The sequence below is a fragment of the Notolabrus celidotus genome, chromosome 15, assembly GCF_009762535.1.
Source record: "Notolabrus celidotus isolate fNotCel1 chromosome 15, fNotCel1.pri, whole genome shotgun sequence".
In the NCBI taxonomy this organism is placed as follows: Eukaryota; Metazoa; Chordata; class Actinopteri; order Labriformes; family Labridae; genus Notolabrus; species Notolabrus celidotus.
In genome coordinates, this window is record NC_048286.1 from 16087517 (window position 1) to 16105732 (window position 18216).

Below are 18216 nucleotides of genomic sequence, written 5' to 3' on the forward strand. Positions count from 1 at the left end.
ATTTAAAAGGAAGCAATGCAGAAAAATAAAGATAATAAATAATATATATATATATATATATGATGTACTCACATTAAAAATGTCAAAATTGTTTGTCATGAATCAAATCTAACGACTGTCTTCCTGAAATGTTCTAAATAGGGACACGATATATCATTCCAATAACTGAACGACAGATAAAGGGAATATTTTTTGTTTTTGAGGTAGAAGACGAAGGATTTCACCAGCTAATGGCAATTATGGAACAGTATCCCGAGTTGCCGCTACTTTGAAGGCATATCTCTACATACTGCATGTGATGTTATTTCTACACACATTCTCACTCTGATTGACAAGAACATCAGTGGTGTACGTTTAACGATGGGCATATGGACCTCTGATGTTAGTCCAGTGAGAATGCTCCATCTCAGTGGCTGGATGAAGACTTTGACATGAGACATTAATATATGCACATGGGTGTTCTAGTTCCAGAGTCAGGATTGTTCTTTGTTTTGTTTGTGCCAAAAATAATGATTTCCGTTAGACTAGGAAAGTGTAGAATATTAATCTATGTGACTCTTTGCTTGCTAAATCTAAACCTTTCTTACCCTCGGCTGTGCATTAACTGCACATTTTTAAATACAAAAATGCAGTATTTAGTAATACAGTAATACATTAGTAATCTTATCAATGTTTAGCATCAGGAGCAGGTTACTATTGGTTATCGATGCACCTTTAGCTCTTCAGGTAGCAAAGTCTTTCAAATATGTACCTTGATTTTTTTGTATCGACACTACAAGATTGTTGGAGATTAAATAGTGTTTCAGTCCCTTTTTAGATAGCTGTTCTTTGTTAAATTCCACCAAGGGAATTTCTTGTCTATGTGTATCAAGTTGGAAAAATGTATCTCGTGCATATCAGGAACACAGTGGAGACTTCAAAACAACACTTTACCAGGACACTGGACAAAGGACAAAACTATCCATTCTTTGTTGTCCAAGAATAACAGGATGAGGCCCCTAAGCCGTCCTTATCAGTGCATATGAAGGTTGCATGTCTATACCACAAATGAGGTTTAGCCCTTCTAAACCTATGGTGCCAGCCACAATGAATGAGTACAATGGTCACACTGTTCTTTATCCACAGAAAAAATAATTGACACCAAGGATGATATAGAACCAGGAAATCCCTGGCAAGTTAAACAAAATCATTGATAGAGATTACGACTCAACTCATCCCAGTTGTGGGTTGTATAATTCAGCAAAATATTCTCAATGTTTGGACCTTTGACAGGTATTTGTGCACAGATATATCTCTTAAATTAAATTTTCAAATGTTATTAAACCTTAAACTCTCCAAAGAACAGTTTTGGTATAAAATCCTAAAATAATTGAAAAACGTTAAATGTCATGCCAGTCTTGTTGAACATTTTATTGAACTTTCTGGAAATTCGCAACTGATCATGTTGCATTCAAATGATTATTCAAAACTGGTTCTGAATGTTATGAAAAAATATATCTGAAGCTCTGTTATACTTTATAGGATCATTAAATTTTTCTCTCCTATTATTTTACTGTTAGATTTAAAATAATGTCCCAATGATCAGTAAGCTGCAGTTGTTCCCTTACAGTAGCCAGCACATAGACTGGACCATTTATAATGATAATAATAATTTTATTTGTAGAGCACCTTTCAAAACCTGTGCTTCACAAGCAGCAAAATAAAACAGGCAGATCATAAAAACATACAAGTCAAGATAAAGAAATAAAACATATTTTAAAAGACATAAAAATCCCCTAAAAGAACTCTAAAGGAATAAAATTCTTCCAAAATATATTTCTTAAGATGGTTAAAATCAAGTCAAATAAAATTCAAATAAAATCCGGGAAGGCTCTGCGATAAAAGTATGTTTTAAGAAGGGATTTAAAAGAGCTCACTGACTCAGCAACACATACGTCATTATTTTTGTATCTCACTCATTGTAATAAGGAGCTGATCACACTGTAATACTTGTAGTGTTGCTGGTTTTTATTTGAGATACTGTTCTCTACCTCAGGTGTCTTATGCGTTATGTGTAAAATCTAAAAAGAGATACAATGGATTTCATCTCTACATTTCTACCACAGCAATGTGGCCTTTTGCTCAAGTTAGCCCAAGTAGAAAATCTCAGTTTACTCTCTGGATGATTGAATAGGAGTAATGAAGCTTACATGGAATGTGCCCTCTCCCCACAGCAGAAAACATTGGGATCTTGTCAAGTTGTTTTTGTCCAACAGCACTGTAATCTCAAGGTCTTTCGGGTGCTTCTGAGAGACAAACAGAGAGAGAGTGAGAGAGAGAGAGAGAGAGAAGTGTGTATGTGTGTGTGCGTGTTTAGCCAACCATACGATTTGCACAGCTACTGGAACTAATTACATTTCGGTCAGCGGACTCACAGGGAAAAGTTTTATTGATATGCGAAATCTGAGCATATGCAGTTAATGTTTAGCATTTAGCCTCCGATACTATTGTGCCCTTTGGCGATTACTTCAGGCTGCACACAGGGAGATTGGGAGTGACTGTTACAAAATATTCCCCCACAGGAAATCTAGAGTCAGGGCCTGGAGGTGGGGTTGATTTAAAGCTGTAGGAACTGCTGCATGATGCAGAACTGCTTGCAGAGAAAGTGTCGGCAGAGAATTGACAGCGTACTCTTTCTAAAAGGGTGCATCAGATATATGTTGCATCCAGTTCAGTTTTTGGGCTGCAATAATTCTTTAGAAAAAAATAGCCAGATCTTTGTTGGACCAATCGCTCCGGGTTATAAAGCACTTGATGACTAATACGCAGCACCTTTAAACCTGGGATCCTGCTGCTCTGCTGACAGCTTTGGAACGGCCATTGACATAAATATTGCAACTTAGATTCAGCCAACAAACAGCACATTAGAAGGACCACTGCTTCTTGAAAACTGAACACACTTTGGGTTGCAATCAGATGTCCATAACAAACCATCCAGCAGAACAGGTATTGCATCATGTTGAATCACAGCACAAACAGAATAGTAGATATTGAAAGTTGTTTTATCATCAAAGTAGAGGGCTTGTAATGGGGCTGTATTTTAATGTGATGCAACCATGTACTTGTATACACAGCATGATGCCAGTCAACACAAAGGTTCTGCAACTATAAAAGAGCATGAACAAGCATCGCATCAGTTAAATCTAGAATGACTGTAATGTAACGGTAAGGTACATTAAAGGGAATATGGGGTATTTTGCATACAACAGGGCTGACATCCAGTATATTCACAGAAGGCCATTTTTCTTTGATGTCACACACCCGATGGGAGGCTCAAATTCTTTATGTATGTTGAAACTCTGTGTTGCGAATCATGAAGAAGTAGGGGATTGTTGTTTTCATTTTTTCATAAATCAGCTGGAAAGCCAATGTAGTGGAAATCCCGAGGTAAATTGTACCATATTTCAAGTTAAATGGCCATGTTTGATAATGAAAATACAGTTGCAGATATTGGCATGTAAATAATGCTGAGCAAACATTACTATTAGCGAAAGACCTGTTCATGTTGAGATGATAAAACTAGGGATATGACCATAGACTGTACAAAATATGGACGTAGTATCTGTGACGTCACCCATCTGTTTCTGAAGAGCTGTTTTGAGGCCAATCGTCGACAGGAGCAATATTGCTGCTGTCGACGATTGTGACGTTTAGAGACGGGCTTTGAGCCTCCTAGCCAACAGCTGCAGTGTTCCCGCCTGTCAATCAAGTCAGCTGTGCCTCTCATTGGAAGACTCGTAATCTCAATGTCTTCGAAATTGCCATGTTAGAAAAAAATTCACCCCCCTACAGTGTGTGCTGATCGAGAAATGAGCTATCCAGACTACACTCGTCTTTTGTACCAGGCTGTAAACATGTTTATTTCTGCTGTAAAGATCTGCTTTTTTGAATTGGTGTGTATGTGGTTTCCAGTACTTCCAAAGCCAGCCTCAAGCGGATCCTCGATGAACTGCAGTTTTTAGCACTTCCGCATTGGACTCATATTTTTAGACCGGAGGTTGCCGCTTGGATGTGACCAAGCGACTAATTTCCCAGTTGTTCAAATTGAAAATCTAAAATTCTCACTAACTGACTCGTCTAAAGATAAAGAAACATAAGAAAATAATCAAAATTGAGCACCTTTTTTGCAAGCACCACCAGCCTTTGGTCCTCCTTATAGGTTAACGTCCACGTGCCTGTGATGGTTGCACATAGCGCTGGTTGAGCAGTAATATGCTCGACCAGTGAGCATGATGAAGTTCAATTGTTTAGTTAATTGACTAAACGCACACAAGAAAAAACTATTTCAAACTGTAACTTCATTATTCAACCAATTCCTCACAAACACTTCAGTCAGCAAATATTAGCATTAGCTAGAAATTGTTTATTTTCCTCATGATTCGACAATTTGACGCTGTAATTACTTCTACTGTTGGCTTACTACTTACTACTTTTTCGCTAACATTATCTCTAGACAGGAATTTATCCATTTCCTATCATATTATTTAATGCTTTTAAACTGTAGTTTAAGTATCCAACCACCAAAATTGGCATTAGCTAGTAATTAACACCATATTGTACTGAAGCTGTAAACTATTTCGTGGTTAGAAGTTATATTAGCTGGAAAGTAGTTGAATGTTACTATTACCTGTTGTGTGATAGTGGCTAATGAGGCCATGTGGCTATGTAGTTTAACTTGTCATATGGCCTGATGTTCCCCTGGATCACCTGAAACAGAGCACTACAACACCTTCAGTGGAAAACAGCCTCTGTGTGAGTCTGAGTCTGGTTGATTGGCTTTTAGATCATAGTAAGGATAACATCAACATTTAATAGAATAAAATCTGCACTTTAGTTTTAGGGGAGATTGGAGAAATTGAGATAATCTCTAGAAAACTTTTTTTGGTTCAGTTCTTGTGTGACGCATGCACATGCTAGCTGTGCCATCCTCTTAATGATTGCATGACTACAGAGTTCTTAGCAGCTTGTTTTGCTCTCTGGGTCAAAGGGTAAACGAGCTTTCACATGCAGCTTGTTCCCATTTGCAACCCATTAACGAGTCCTGTCTTTCAGGAAGAGGCCACTGATTTGGCTCCCTGTCAAGTCTATAGATTATATAACAGAGGAGGGTTTCTCTTCTCTGTGGCATGTAGAAAACTTGGCATGATGCAGCGCTAACAATGGCGCTAGCTTGTGACTAATGAAGCATGGAGATATTACCCAGCAAGGAAAACATGTTTGTTACGAGAGACGGTCAGCTTGTATCTGCTCCCTTTGGTGAATCCCAGGGGTTATGACGAGCAATGATATCTTCAAAATATACTGTCATCATGTTTATCATGGAAAGTGTTCCTTTATTTTCTATTTTTATACTTGCCACATCCCAGTATTGTTCTCCATTTACTTAAATTGTGCATGATATAACAATAAATAGTTGTTTTCAATCACAAAAAGTAATTTTGCTAACCATGGTTTGTTCCCAAAGTGATTCATAAAGGTGAGCAGTGTCATGTTAACAGATTACTCTGAAAAAGCTCTGTAGGAATGATCTTTTAACAGATGTCTTTGCAGGAAATACTCTAACAAAGGGGCAGTTCTTTATTCAAACAGAACTCACACTGTATCAACAAACATTAACTGACTCAACTGTAATTTAAACGCATGCAAATCTGAAGATTTAAGGCACGCTTTAATTAGTAAAGAAGGGCCTCCACTGTGGTGTGTGTGATGCCTGGAGGAACTAAAGACTTCAGTCTCCTCCGCATGATACTTTTATAATCATTTACATAGTCCATTAATATTCAAGTTTGTATAGTGTGCAGATTTAAATTAAAATGGAATATAGGCTAGCCTGGTGGCCATATTTACTATTGTAAATATAGCTCTATGGTGTGCATAATTGTCATTTCATGCATATGTTGCAGGTTTTATTCCACCGTATGGTGAAATATGAGGTGCTGCTTTTTGCTGTCATGCCCATGTTGACTTTTTTTGTATTTGATTTCCTTCATTGAATGGTTGACTAAGTAAAAAATTACTTGAGTGAGTGGATGTTTGACCTTGACATATTTTTTTGGGTCAGTTTTGGGGCCGTTTTTGTTTTTATTGGATAAGACACCTGAAGAGAAACAGGAAAAAAGTTTGGAGGAAAGGGTAGAGGATGACTTGCAGCTAAGGGTCAAGTTTGGAATTGAACCTATAGCTGTTGCAACAAGGACAACAGCCTCTGTATGTCGTAACCGCTGCACTAAAAACGTGTTGTCAAGATGTGCTGCTTTGTGAAAAATGCTACTGTAGCTCAAATTGATAGAAGACACTATAGATCCAAGGCTTGATCTGTAAAGCAACTGGAATGGTAGAAATTTTTGGAGATGTTTCACCTCTCCTCCAAAAGGCTTCTTCAGTTCTGACCAGACTTGGGAAGAGCTAGAAAATATAAGCCTCTAACAGTCGTGGGTGTGTCCAGGTAGTCACGAAAGGGTCCTAAGTAGGGTCGTTAGTCTACGCTATAGATGCTATAGAGTATATGCACATGATGTTGTCGCTGTGGTCTCATCTAAGAAGTGGCACAGTGCCCGTAGCACCTAGAAGTGATAGCACTGAGTAGCAGTGTCCGCGTTCAGAATTAACCCAGCCTGGATCAGGTTAGCTTCAGAGTACGTCTAAATGTCAGGATGTGTTGATTTCTGTCCGCATGTTGATGTCCACAGATCACTATGACTGCCGGAAACTGTAGGGATCTTTGATGACTCCGAATGCCTTCCATTTAAGCTGTCTGTCTTGAGTCTTGTAGTCTCGACTGAGGGGGGCGTGTCCTGGTTGGAATGTGACCAGCACCCTCTACGAATTTACGTTACCAAATCATGTTGTATCTTATATTACACCACTGCTAACCCTGTTTGATCAGAGTATGGGGAGAATGTTTTGATACTGTATAAGACCTTAATTTAAGATTTCAGAGAAAACTATTTCAGTAGACATAGTCCCCTTTCCAATAATGCTTCAATTAAGAGATTCCTTATATTACACCCCTCCTCACTCTATTGGCATCATAAAAGTGTGTTATACTCCTACAAAACCTTGCCATATGATTTCAGGAGAAGTGCATCTCAAATAATGCTCCAAAGCCGCTTGGTGGCACATCTTGATAGGAAGCATTTTTGGACAGAACACTGGCGCCCTTTGAAATACAGATTATGTTTTAAACTTATCTTTACATTATGTAAAACTCTGAGCTAATGTTGCAGATACTTGGTTTGATTCAGGGACACATGAAGTAGATGTTGCTTCCATGAAATCCAGGCTTCTCTCTGCTCTTGTTTTTAACAAGGTGTGCAATACGATACAAGTTTGCGCCACTAAATATGACAAGTGATGACGATATGTCTTCCTCCTCTTCCCAGGAGGTGGCCTTCTTCCCATTGAGACAGCAAAATGACAAAAATGTTCTTCCTGTAATGCATAGATCGTGTTCTTCTAATACTGGTGAGCAGTTGTTAGCAGTATGCATTCAATATGTCCTCTACATGTTGAAATCCAAGAAGCAAACGTGTATCACCTTCATGCCCACCCATGGAGGAGAAGGCAGAGAATCCAGAGCAAAGGTTAGGTTTTTCTGTTACAGCCGCCTTTTATTTGCACTCTGATTTTACAGTAGTATCTCAATTCAAAATAAACACAGATTAGACACAAACAAAAAATGTGGGACAGGAGAAAAATCCAGTATGGCGTCTTTTATCCTCAAATCTAAAATCACCGTCACTTTTCCACTTAACCTCCTTGTTTCCTAACATTAAGCACAACCATTGTGTTTGCCTAAAAGAGCGTGAAGGATTTTTTAGACAAATATTAACACATAAACACGTGAAAACTCCAGGGAATGTCCTTTCAGAGCAAGGTCACTTACATGGTCAGTGAACGCATCATTGGATTTGGTCACGAAAAAATTACCGCAAAATTACATAGAAACCGTTTGTAAGTTGATGTACATGTGCAGACTGGGTCACTGACTGTTACAGTAAATAATATTTAAATTACCAGTCTTATCAACCTTTACAAATAAACCACGGTGAAGTCAACAGATTTTGACAACAAAGTTGATGATTCCAGCATTCATGGCTAGACTGGATGATCCCTTTATCACAGGTACAAAAACCTCCCTCACTCTTTCTTTTTCTTAACTCACATACCTCCTGCACCATGATTTAGTATGTACCAAAATGTCACAAGGATGAGTTTGTGTAGAGAATCACAAATATTGAATCGTGATAGAAATGAAGTTCTTTATTTGATCAAAGAAACCAGTTATATGCTGACCTTTTTTCCATTGCATGCAAATTTGTCGATTTAGACATTTACAGACATTTTGCTCAGTTTCCTTGCAGAAGATAAGACACGTGATGTTTACCATGACAATCAACCAAAACAACAACCACTCAGCATGTCAGCTCTGTTCAATACATAATGTGTTCATGTAAGGTTTAGTCCTACATCAGTCTGCATAAATTACACAAGAAAGAAGCTCAGTCAAATCCTCTGATATAAAAACACTGTATTTAGTGTTTTTTTTCAAGCAGCATGATACTAGTGGTGCTATGTTTTCACCACGGAGCCGAGAGCAGTACAAACTGCAGCAAGTAGGTTTTTAATCTGATCTTTTTCCTTATCACTCAAAGAGTGTGTTTGTTTAAACAAATATATAACAAGGGCTTGTAAAGAGCTACAACAGATATGACAATGTATGAAACAAGTATGCTTTAGAAATGATGACTGTTTACTTATGTGACAGTGTAGATTTGTCCAGACAAGACGCCCTCTGTGATGCTATTGTGTTTATATAATCATAAAAGCAACAAACAAACACTGTCAAAGAAAGTTAGAGTAGAAATACAGTGAGAAAGTTGAATGTCAATGTTAAATAATTATGGTTTACTCCTCCAGAAAGATTGATATGATCTGATTTTAGATCAGTACAAACAAACAGCAGCAGCAATGGGATAAAGGCAAAGCTCTCACTGTAGAGACATTTGGTCAGAAATTGTCTGAGTGTTTTTATAACGTAAGGAGTAAAACATGTTGAGGATATGCATTCACAAAGGATGTTAAGTCTTCAGCGCATTTCTGAGTCTAATCAAAGTCGAGTCCCCTTTATTAATAATGTTTATAATAAAAAGGGCCACAGTTTGACTCTTAAAGTTGCTGTGAGGAACTTTTTATTTATATCAATGTTGGCGCCCCATTGTGGATAAAGTGATACCTCTTATCTCATGTTCTGTACATGCAAAAGTAGTGTTTTCAACAAAAACCTCACCCAGCTATCATTTAACAGTCAGATTTATCACTCAATGTGATTATTTGCCATGAAAACAGCCGAAAAAGGGTGTTTCTAAAGCCAAATGTCAGTCATGTGGTCTGACACCTACCCCCTCAGAGGGGTTTAAGGCATTACAAATGACAACAGAGAAGGTATCAGTGTTGTTGTTTATGGTTTTGTTTGCTTTTGAAGGTCATACAGAGGCATCAGTGTTGGTTTCAGTCTGTTTCTCAGCTGGTGAAAAACTCCTCATAGTGCCTTTAACTATTGACTATGAACCTGGACTGACTGTGTAGGACCTTGTCTATGTGTAGAAAACACATTACTTTTAAATTATAACTGATCCTGTCAGTGTCAATACATTTAAATAATCAATGAAGTTACAGTGTTGTGTGTCATGTGTAAATGCACACCATGCATCTCTTAATGAGGAGACATGCTCATAATTTCTGATGCAGGTGTCTAATAAACCCAAAACACCTGCAACCTGCCTTCTGTTAATCAGAACTTCAACCAACCATACATCTTGGTCCCAGTGCTTGAAAGTCCAAATAGGCTGACTCTGGCATCTCACTTACTTTTCTGGGTTCATCCTGGACAGGTGTCTATACATTTTTTTGTGTTTGTCCCCCTCTTCTGCTCGATCTTGCACATGTTGCACTGCTCTTTCTGCATTAACTGTAAATTCTTGAAAAGCAAAACCTCTGATTTGTGGTGCTTCTTTAGACATCCTGACAGGAACAGTTGCTGAACAGCATACATGTACATGCACATGCCAGCACTTGATCAAACTGAATAAATGATCAGGGCCTCATACTTAAAAACCAACACAACAAAACAGTCTTTTCTTGTAAATAAGTCAGAGACCTCTTCATCTTTCCAGTCCGAAAGCATTTAGTGCTCAAGTCCAGGTCGAGTCAGGAGTCCTGACAATCGGGGCTCAAGTCGGTTTCTATATTTCTATCATATCTATCATAGACCAGAAGAGTACACATACACAGAAAAGCGTAATCACTACACATGGGTATTACTGTTTGAAATGGATAGGAAATCCATTTCAAACTTACATGTGATAAGACAGCATTCACATCTTTATCCTTTTTTCCTGGCAAGTCAGTTGTTCATTTTCCTGCACTTTAAAGCTCTTTTAAAGGCTTGGATTTACATTCTCATTTCCTGTTGAACCAGGTCTATAAAAGTGAATATACTTTAGCTGGATGGAGCAAAAGTCGTGATCCAGTTATTCACTTGAAATAGATACAAGTGTGAAGGAGGAACAGAAAAAAATAGCTTAAACCCAAAATAGTTTCAGTTGGCAGCTCTCACACGCCTTTGACTTTTCCTCCTAAGGAGCTGCAGACAGTTCTCCCTTAGAAATAAGATGGGGAGAGGGTGCTCTGATTTTTTGAGAGGCATGGCCTCCCTGAGCACCACTGACCACTTACACTGGGCATTGCTTACAGTAGAAGTCCTACAGCTTTTCACAGGTTTCACAACCCCTATTTCCTGAAGATCAATATCAAGAGGGCACCCAATAAAGGCAGATACAGTTTCCCCTTTGGCACAAAATGGGATTTTATTTTTAGTCATCTGGAGTAGTTTGTTTTCTTCTTGTAAGAGTCTTGAGCACACCTTAGTGGAAGCAGGAAAACCTGTCTGAAAGAAGTTTGTTTCAGCTAAATTAGAGCAATTTCTGTAAAGGGTTTCAAGTAAAGATGGAGTTGTGGGCTTCTCATAGTACACATTCATGTTTACAGGTTTCATAACACAACATGAATATCTTTCTGTTCACTACATGCTGGCTCTTTTTTTGTTCATAGAATTCTTAAAACAATCAAACTTACAGACCATGTTATTCAGGGCTGTTATATTTTCTATAAACCTGGATGTTGCTTCCAACCCTCAGACCCTTCTTGTTACACAATAACAAATTCTTGGCTTCTTTTCAACAATATAAAGGCTTCAGACCAAAGGACACATCATGGCGCCTTTTTCATATTTCTTAATCATCTGCCCTCCTTTAGCTAACCACCCTGAGAAGTTCAACAAAATTGAAATATGTACTCTTATCTGAACTTTTTGTCAGTTGGTGTGAGTTTTGGCACTGCTTGTTTTTTCATTAGTGATTAATGAAGGTACTTTTTTGTTTCTTAAAGGAACAGTACCCCTATTTCAAAACACTTTGCTATTAAAACTCTTTAGAGCAAACAAGATGAAACCAATCTCTCAACTCAAGACATAAGATTTTACATTTGATGTAATATTTGATGTCAAACAGCGAAAAAGTTTCAAATTTAGGGGGTCCATAATTCTATATTTGAGATTTTTTGAGTAAGTTTCTAATTTATTAGATTTACAAATTGTAATGTGTTTTAAATTCCTCCAAATATAAATACACTAGTTATCATGTTAACACCATCATGCATGTTGTCATATCTCTAAAATGACTAAGATGCTGAGGCTGACTCAGTCTCTGTGCCGCTGCACTTTGAGCAACAGTGTGCTTCTCTTTGCACAGCCAGCAGATCTCCAGACTCCTCCCCTCTCCCTGAGCTGGCTGTTTAATTCCCGTGAGGTGATGCCTGGTTAGTAACTTAATAAAGCTGCTGGATGCAATCCCGGGGCACAATGTGTGGATCATGTTCGTCTGACAGACCTGCTCTCTGCTCTGCTCCTGCTCTCACACTGCCTGCTGCTTTGCTGTAAGTACTGCAGGTCACAGCCATTTCAACTTTTTTCAACTTGTGATGAGGGGGGAGAGATCTCTGCTGGTTGAATAACTCATCAGGACTTATGAATGAAAACACTTCACTGACAGTGGGGACAGAGACAGGGAGAACGTGTAATTGCTTTTGGTAAGTTGTAGCTTTCTGATCTTGGAGAAAAATATAGTTATTGGTGCAACTTTAATGCATTGGAAGTTAGCTAAACAATTGTGTTGCTTTTTTAAAAATCTGCAGTAACTTTTGTGTTTTAATCAAAGTAAATCACCCTCTCTTTTGGATTATAAGTCAAGAGATTTTTCCTTTTTATCCTGGTGTGACTTCAATGTGTGACAGCACTATTTGGTTTGGCAGTAAGTGTGATAATTTTGCCCTGTACACACAATGTTTAAAGAATGCTCTGTGTGGCTTTTTGTGATGGAAAGTCACTGGCTTAAATCCCTGGTGGAGTTATAAATGTTGTGCCCAGAGGCAGCTGTTCTGATGGGGTTCACTACATTTACAGCCACACACACACACACACCAGGAATACATAAGTAGGCTAATCATTTTGCTCATTATTCTCATTGCCAGGAGGTTCCTGTCCTGGTGTAACTGTCAGAGCATAATGGTGGCTTTCAAAGGAATCTGGACCAAGGACTTCTGGAGGGCTGTGTCTGGAGAATACCTGGCAACTCTCATCTTTGTCCTCCTCGGTCTGGGCTCCACTATCGACTGGGCTGCAGGGGAGGAGAAACCTCCACCAGCTGATTTAGTCCTTATCTCCCTGTGCTTTGGACTGAGCATCGCCACCATGGTGCAGTGTTTTGGACACATCAGCGGGGGACACATTAACCCTGCGGTCACTGCAGCTATGGTAGTAACTAGAAAGCTCAGCCTGGCAAAGGGATTGTTCTATGTGGTGGCTCAGTGCCTGGGAGCAATCACAGGAGCTGGGATCCTCTACCTGGTCACTCCTGCTGGCTTGCGAGGCCCCCTCGGTGTGACGACAGTAAGAGTCTGACAATTTAAACTTTAGCATTACAAGTTTTCTCGCAGTTCAGTACATTAACAAAACTTATTTTTTCCAAGGTGAACTCAAACCTTTCATTGGGTCATGGCCTTCTTGTGGAGCTCCTCATCACATTCGAACTTGTCTTCACTGTCTTCGCCACTTGTGATCCCAAACGCTCAGACCTGGGAGGCTCTGCTAGCCTCTCTATTGGTTTAGCTGTAGCTATTGGACACTTATTTGCAGTAAGTACCCTCCACTTAATCAAATGTTACAGGAGGATGACATTGCAGCAAGAGTAGGAAAGGCGATGACAAAATTGTTTTAGCATCCTGCCACATTTTTTTCAAAATGTCTCATTACTCAAGCAAGAGGAAGTCAATGGACGCCAACAAATCTTAAATCCATATTCCTACAATGAAACAGGACTACACTACATCAACACTGCAGTCACGTCTATATATCAGTTGACACCTTTCTGAACTCCCAAACCTCAAAGTAAAACAGTGATTCACAGCCGTTGTGGACAGAAGCCTTACATATAGCACAAAGCATTAACGAATCAAAGAACACGGCTAGCCTGAAGTGCGGGCACCTTTTTGAGAGCTTAAAGCACTGATGCCTCTTAAGAAAGAGCAGGTGCATTAAAGCATCTCCTCCTCACTGTGTGATATTGTTGGCTTCTTGCTGGTTCACACCCACGTGCGTGCACATCTTCATTGGAGGCTTCCATCGCATAGCAACCGATCTCTGGGGGGGGCTTCCTGAACCCTGCAGAGCAAATCAGTGCACAGGGAAATAGATGATATCTCTCCCACTGCTTAAAAACTGTCTTCCTGTGTCTGTCTAGTAAACGCATATATTACTTTCCTTTGGTCATGCATAAACATGTTCTGTAGGTCAAAGCAGGACAGCATTATAACACAAGACATACCTCTGATACTTAGTTTTGCTAAACTTTAATCGTTTTATCACTTACGCTGTTCTCAATGCTCTCATTTTTGTCTAGATCCCCTTTACAGGAGCCAGCATGAACCCTGCTCGATCCTTCGGGCCTGCAGTAGTCACTCTGAACTTTGAGCACCACTGGGTAAGAGATACTTTTCTCAGAGGGTTATCTTTCTTTTAGGACTTTGTGCAGCCAAAATATTATTATCCTATTCCTGATAGGGTCTGGGTCAGTGTGGACATGTGCCATCCCTGTAAGAGCTAGTATGTGCTTTCTAGTGTAATAAATCAGCTCACTGGATGAGATCCAATGCCCTGGTGTCATGTCTTGATACTCCGAAACGATCTGAGGTGGCCAGTGATGATTTTTTTGTATGTCCTGAGGAGGGCACCGGGCTAGTGTATGGCATGTTGAAACCTGGTAAGGTCACATTACCAGCCCCATGGCCAGACCAGTAAAAACAGCTGTGACCTAAAGACACCTTCAGAGAATAGTCTTTCACTTCTATCAGGTACTACAAGGAAACCCACAGCAGCTGTTTATAAGCTTACTGTCACCCTGCTTGTGACCCTTTTGATTTTCTGACTCCACCTTAAAAAAAATTGTGCAGGGAACCAAAACTTTGAATCATTTTCCCCCTCCTACATAGAAAGATATCCAGAAAAAGGTGTAAAATAGCATTAGCTCTGAATTTATGTATCCAGGCAATTATTTCCACTGAGACATTTGTAGACAGCATGGTGCCATGTTGTGGGAGTCAGGAATCAATTTTTTAAAAGTGTCTGCTCTTGGAGGTAAATGCTTGATGCTGCAGACTCTGATCCCCTTGCCCTTTTTCTCAATCTGCAGCCCAACATATAAGGGCATGTTGTTGACAGTAATAAACATCTCCCATAGGTTCTGATCAACCAGCTAACTCATTAAAGCTGTTTGTCTTGCTTTTTGTGCTAGGTGTACTGGCTTGGACCCATTCTTGGGGCCATCATGGCTGCAGGTCTGTATGAGTACCTGTATTGCCCTGACCCTGAGATGAAGGAGAGGCTGAAGCAGGTCTTCCAGAAGGACCCATCAGGGAAATACCGGGAGGTAACAGACGATCTGGCTATCAAGCCGGGTTCTATCTCTGACATGGAGAAAGGCGAGAAAAAGGATTCTTTCCAGGACTCGACAGGAGAAGTACCATCTTCTGTATGACTATCACGTGCACTGGAAATGGAGACCAATCTGTAGAGCAGAGTGGCAATCAAACTTTGGAGTATCCATCTCGAGCCTGCCCCCCCCCCCCCCCCCCCATCTGACTTCAAAGACTTGAAATCATCCAAGCAGAATATGATTTCTGTCCATGAGGTGTCACAGAAAAAGGCTGAATTACTCTCATTGTCATAAAGCTAATATGCTGTTATGGCTCAATCCCACAACCTGTTCAATACTCCTCCTGAGGCCTTCTCTGAATGATTTTGTTGCAGTGTTGGCATGCAGCGCACACATTGCACCCCTCAGAACGACAGCAGCGCAGCAATACATCGGGTTGAGGAAATATGCGGAGAGGGTCGAGCAATAACGAGGGGTCATCACGCTGAATTGGAGAAGTGAAGAAGAAAATGCAGGCTTGTTATTTTTGGATTAGTGTCATAGTTGGTCCACGTACTGTATATGTAATAACAGCCAGGGATTTTCCTTGTGATCATTAAGCACATTACAAGTCCCAAGCAATATAAGACAGCTCAGACAAGCTTTATCATCAGAGCCATGTTCCAGTGTTCTCTATTTTCAGTGCATTAGTCAGCGAAAAAAACAGCTCATCTTTATGGAAACACTCAGTCTGTCTCAACTTTTCCAGTTTCTTTATTGTGATATGGTGGTTTTATTTTTTTATTTAAATCATTTTAATTCTTAGATGTTTTTAATTTATAGATCTAGATGTAGCTACGGTCTTATTTCTCTTTGTGATTTACATATTTCATACTCAAGCATTTTTTAAAGTAATTTGCTGATCTGTTGTTTGCCTAGATGAATTAGTGTTTAAATATTTCTTATATTCAATGCTTATAATGTGAAATATATCGAGGAGTAATAAAGTTTTTAAATTTTTAAGTCATCAGAAATGCTTTGCTTTATTTATTGTGTGCAAAAAGTGAAAGAGGCAAGACAGCCGCACAAATCTACATTTTTCTCACTGTTATAAGAAATGTAGGGACCAAACCCATAAGGCTTTCCCCTGAACTTTATTGTTCCTGGTAGTCGGATATGTGCTCCAGGGAGAAGAAAGGTTGCGATCAATGATGGATTGGCTCATCTACCTTTAGATTATGTCTCCCTGTGGTCAAATAAATGTCCACGCTGTGTGTTCCAGGTGAGTAAAGTCTCTGAGAATAGCTCCATGTAATCTCGTTCAATCAGCACGGAGCACAGGAAGTGATTCCACTTTGTGATACCAAATTGAGGCGATCCATTTTGTCTACATTTTATTTCCTTTGCCAAGAGAACAGGTGCGGTTCAATCTTTTTGTGTAATTTGGAGGAAATGATCTGCCTCACTGATGCCTCCGCATCAACTGAAGTTGTCTACATGGTGCAACTGTATTGGATTTGAGAGCCAGTGTAATTCAGATACTAAATCAAAATAGTTTTTTACTCTTACACGGACTTGTCTTGCTCTTATTTACCATCATCCCCAAGTGACTGCAGGTTTTATGTGTGGCATTAGCCTCACCTACTGGCCCCATTGTGAATTACAGGCACTTTAATAATGTTCTATTTGTATTTCTCCAGGGGAGGGCAGCCACGAGCCTTGAATGTTCAGGTTAGACTGCAAACATTGGTAGACACAAGTCAGTTTTATTCATAAGACTGAGCCATATTTCTTTTGAAATGGGTCCATGCCATTAATTCAGAATCACACAGGAGAATCAAGTGAGGACAGACCTGTAACAGAGACCCTGACGGGATAGATTTAATACTGAAGTACTTTTATTTCTAACCTTGTGATAACTTGTAATTTTTACATTTTTGTGAGAGAAGTCCTTTCAGTACAAAGCCTGCTGGAACTGAGCTAGATTTGCAATACTTCTCTCACTAAGAGAGGTAAAGATTGAACTCAAAACTAATCGTATGATTTTTCCCATGATGTTTTTCAAGGCCCACAGCAAGGGGCTAAAAATGGACAGCACTGAGATTTAAGCAGCACTCTCCTTTACCTGAAGGCATGCTGTCTGTATCCCCTCAAGGCTTTTATGGCTGAAGGCCAGAACCCTCTCAGCTCCTCTTAATCATCTTTATAGCCTAAATAAATGAGTGCATAAATCCAGTGTTTCACACATTGACTGTTTCCTCTTGAGACAGATGATAAGGAGAGGCCTCACTTAGTCTTGATTTATCTTTGGCTCGTCCAATGATTTAATCGAGGAAGACAGGTGAGGAGAGCAGTCCCTGTTGGACAGGGAATCTGGTTTGTTATGAATTTCAAATTGCACAGGGAGAATGAAAAGTGTTCATGTGTAAATATGGATACAAAGCGACAGATGGATAACCACCAATGAACCTGGTTCTGCTCAAGGTCTCTGCCTGTCAAAATTACATTTTTCCAGACACTTTTGTCAAGTGTCTGTTGGATTAATGTTGGATCTAAAAGTACTGTCTAGACCTGCTCTTTGTATAAAATGTCCAGAGATATCTATCCTCGTGATTTGGTGCGATATATATATAAAAATGATTGATTGATGTGGCTTCAGTGTGAGCCAAATATTATTGGGGATTTGTGCACTTTCGTAAATGAGCAGATGCTGTTAGGTGCCAATCAAGTCTAAAATCTAATCACAAAAATGTTCCCTCTGTGTGCTGACAAACTTCCAAAGACTCTCTGTAGCCTCCTCAGTTAGAAAAAGCCAAATAAAAAGTGACAGCGAATAATAGACGAGCGCTGTCTGTCTGTTGACATCACGGCTTATCAGCAAGATGTTTAGCAGAAAACTGATAATACATGGATAGCCTTCACAGTGGCTGCCTCCATAATTCATTAATTTGCATTCACTTTCATTGCAACTATCAACAATGGCTATATGATGGGAATATTGTTATAACCAGAGCCTCATTTGCACATCATACACATGCCAGCCGAGTATATCTCAAAGTGCATCTCATGCTTATCTAACTGAGAACAGACTGATTTCTTGCCACTTGAATATTCAGATTCTCAATTCCCAGCACACGCCAGAGAAGAGGGG

At 39.5% G+C, this 18216-nt stretch overlaps 1 protein-coding gene across 3 annotated transcripts in view; it reads left to right on the forward strand.

Moving 5' to 3' along the window:
* The window catches only part of LOC117826163 (aquaporin-4-like), a 90746-nt gene extending 74655 nt beyond the window's left edge, over nucleotides 1–16091 (forward strand). The window contains exons 2-6 of one of the 3 annotated variants that reach the window (XM_034702043.1): nucleotides 11850–12033; nucleotides 12628–13045; nucleotides 13126–13290; nucleotides 14055–14135; nucleotides 14946–16049. In XM_034702043.1, coding sequence (XP_034557934.1) covers nucleotides 11942–12033; nucleotides 12628–13045; nucleotides 13126–13290; nucleotides 14055–14135; nucleotides 14946–15188 — 999 coding nt within the window. In that variant the 5' untranslated portion in view covers nucleotides 11850–11941 and the 3' untranslated portion in view covers nucleotides 15189–16049. Of the gene's footprint in view, nucleotides 1–11849; nucleotides 12187–12627; nucleotides 13046–13125; nucleotides 13291–14054; nucleotides 14136–14945 lie in introns of those variants that run through there. The other 2 variants (XM_034702044.1, XM_034702045.1) reach the window with 2 other exon arrangements.
* The last annotated feature ends 2125 nt before the right edge of the window (nucleotides 16092–18216 follow it).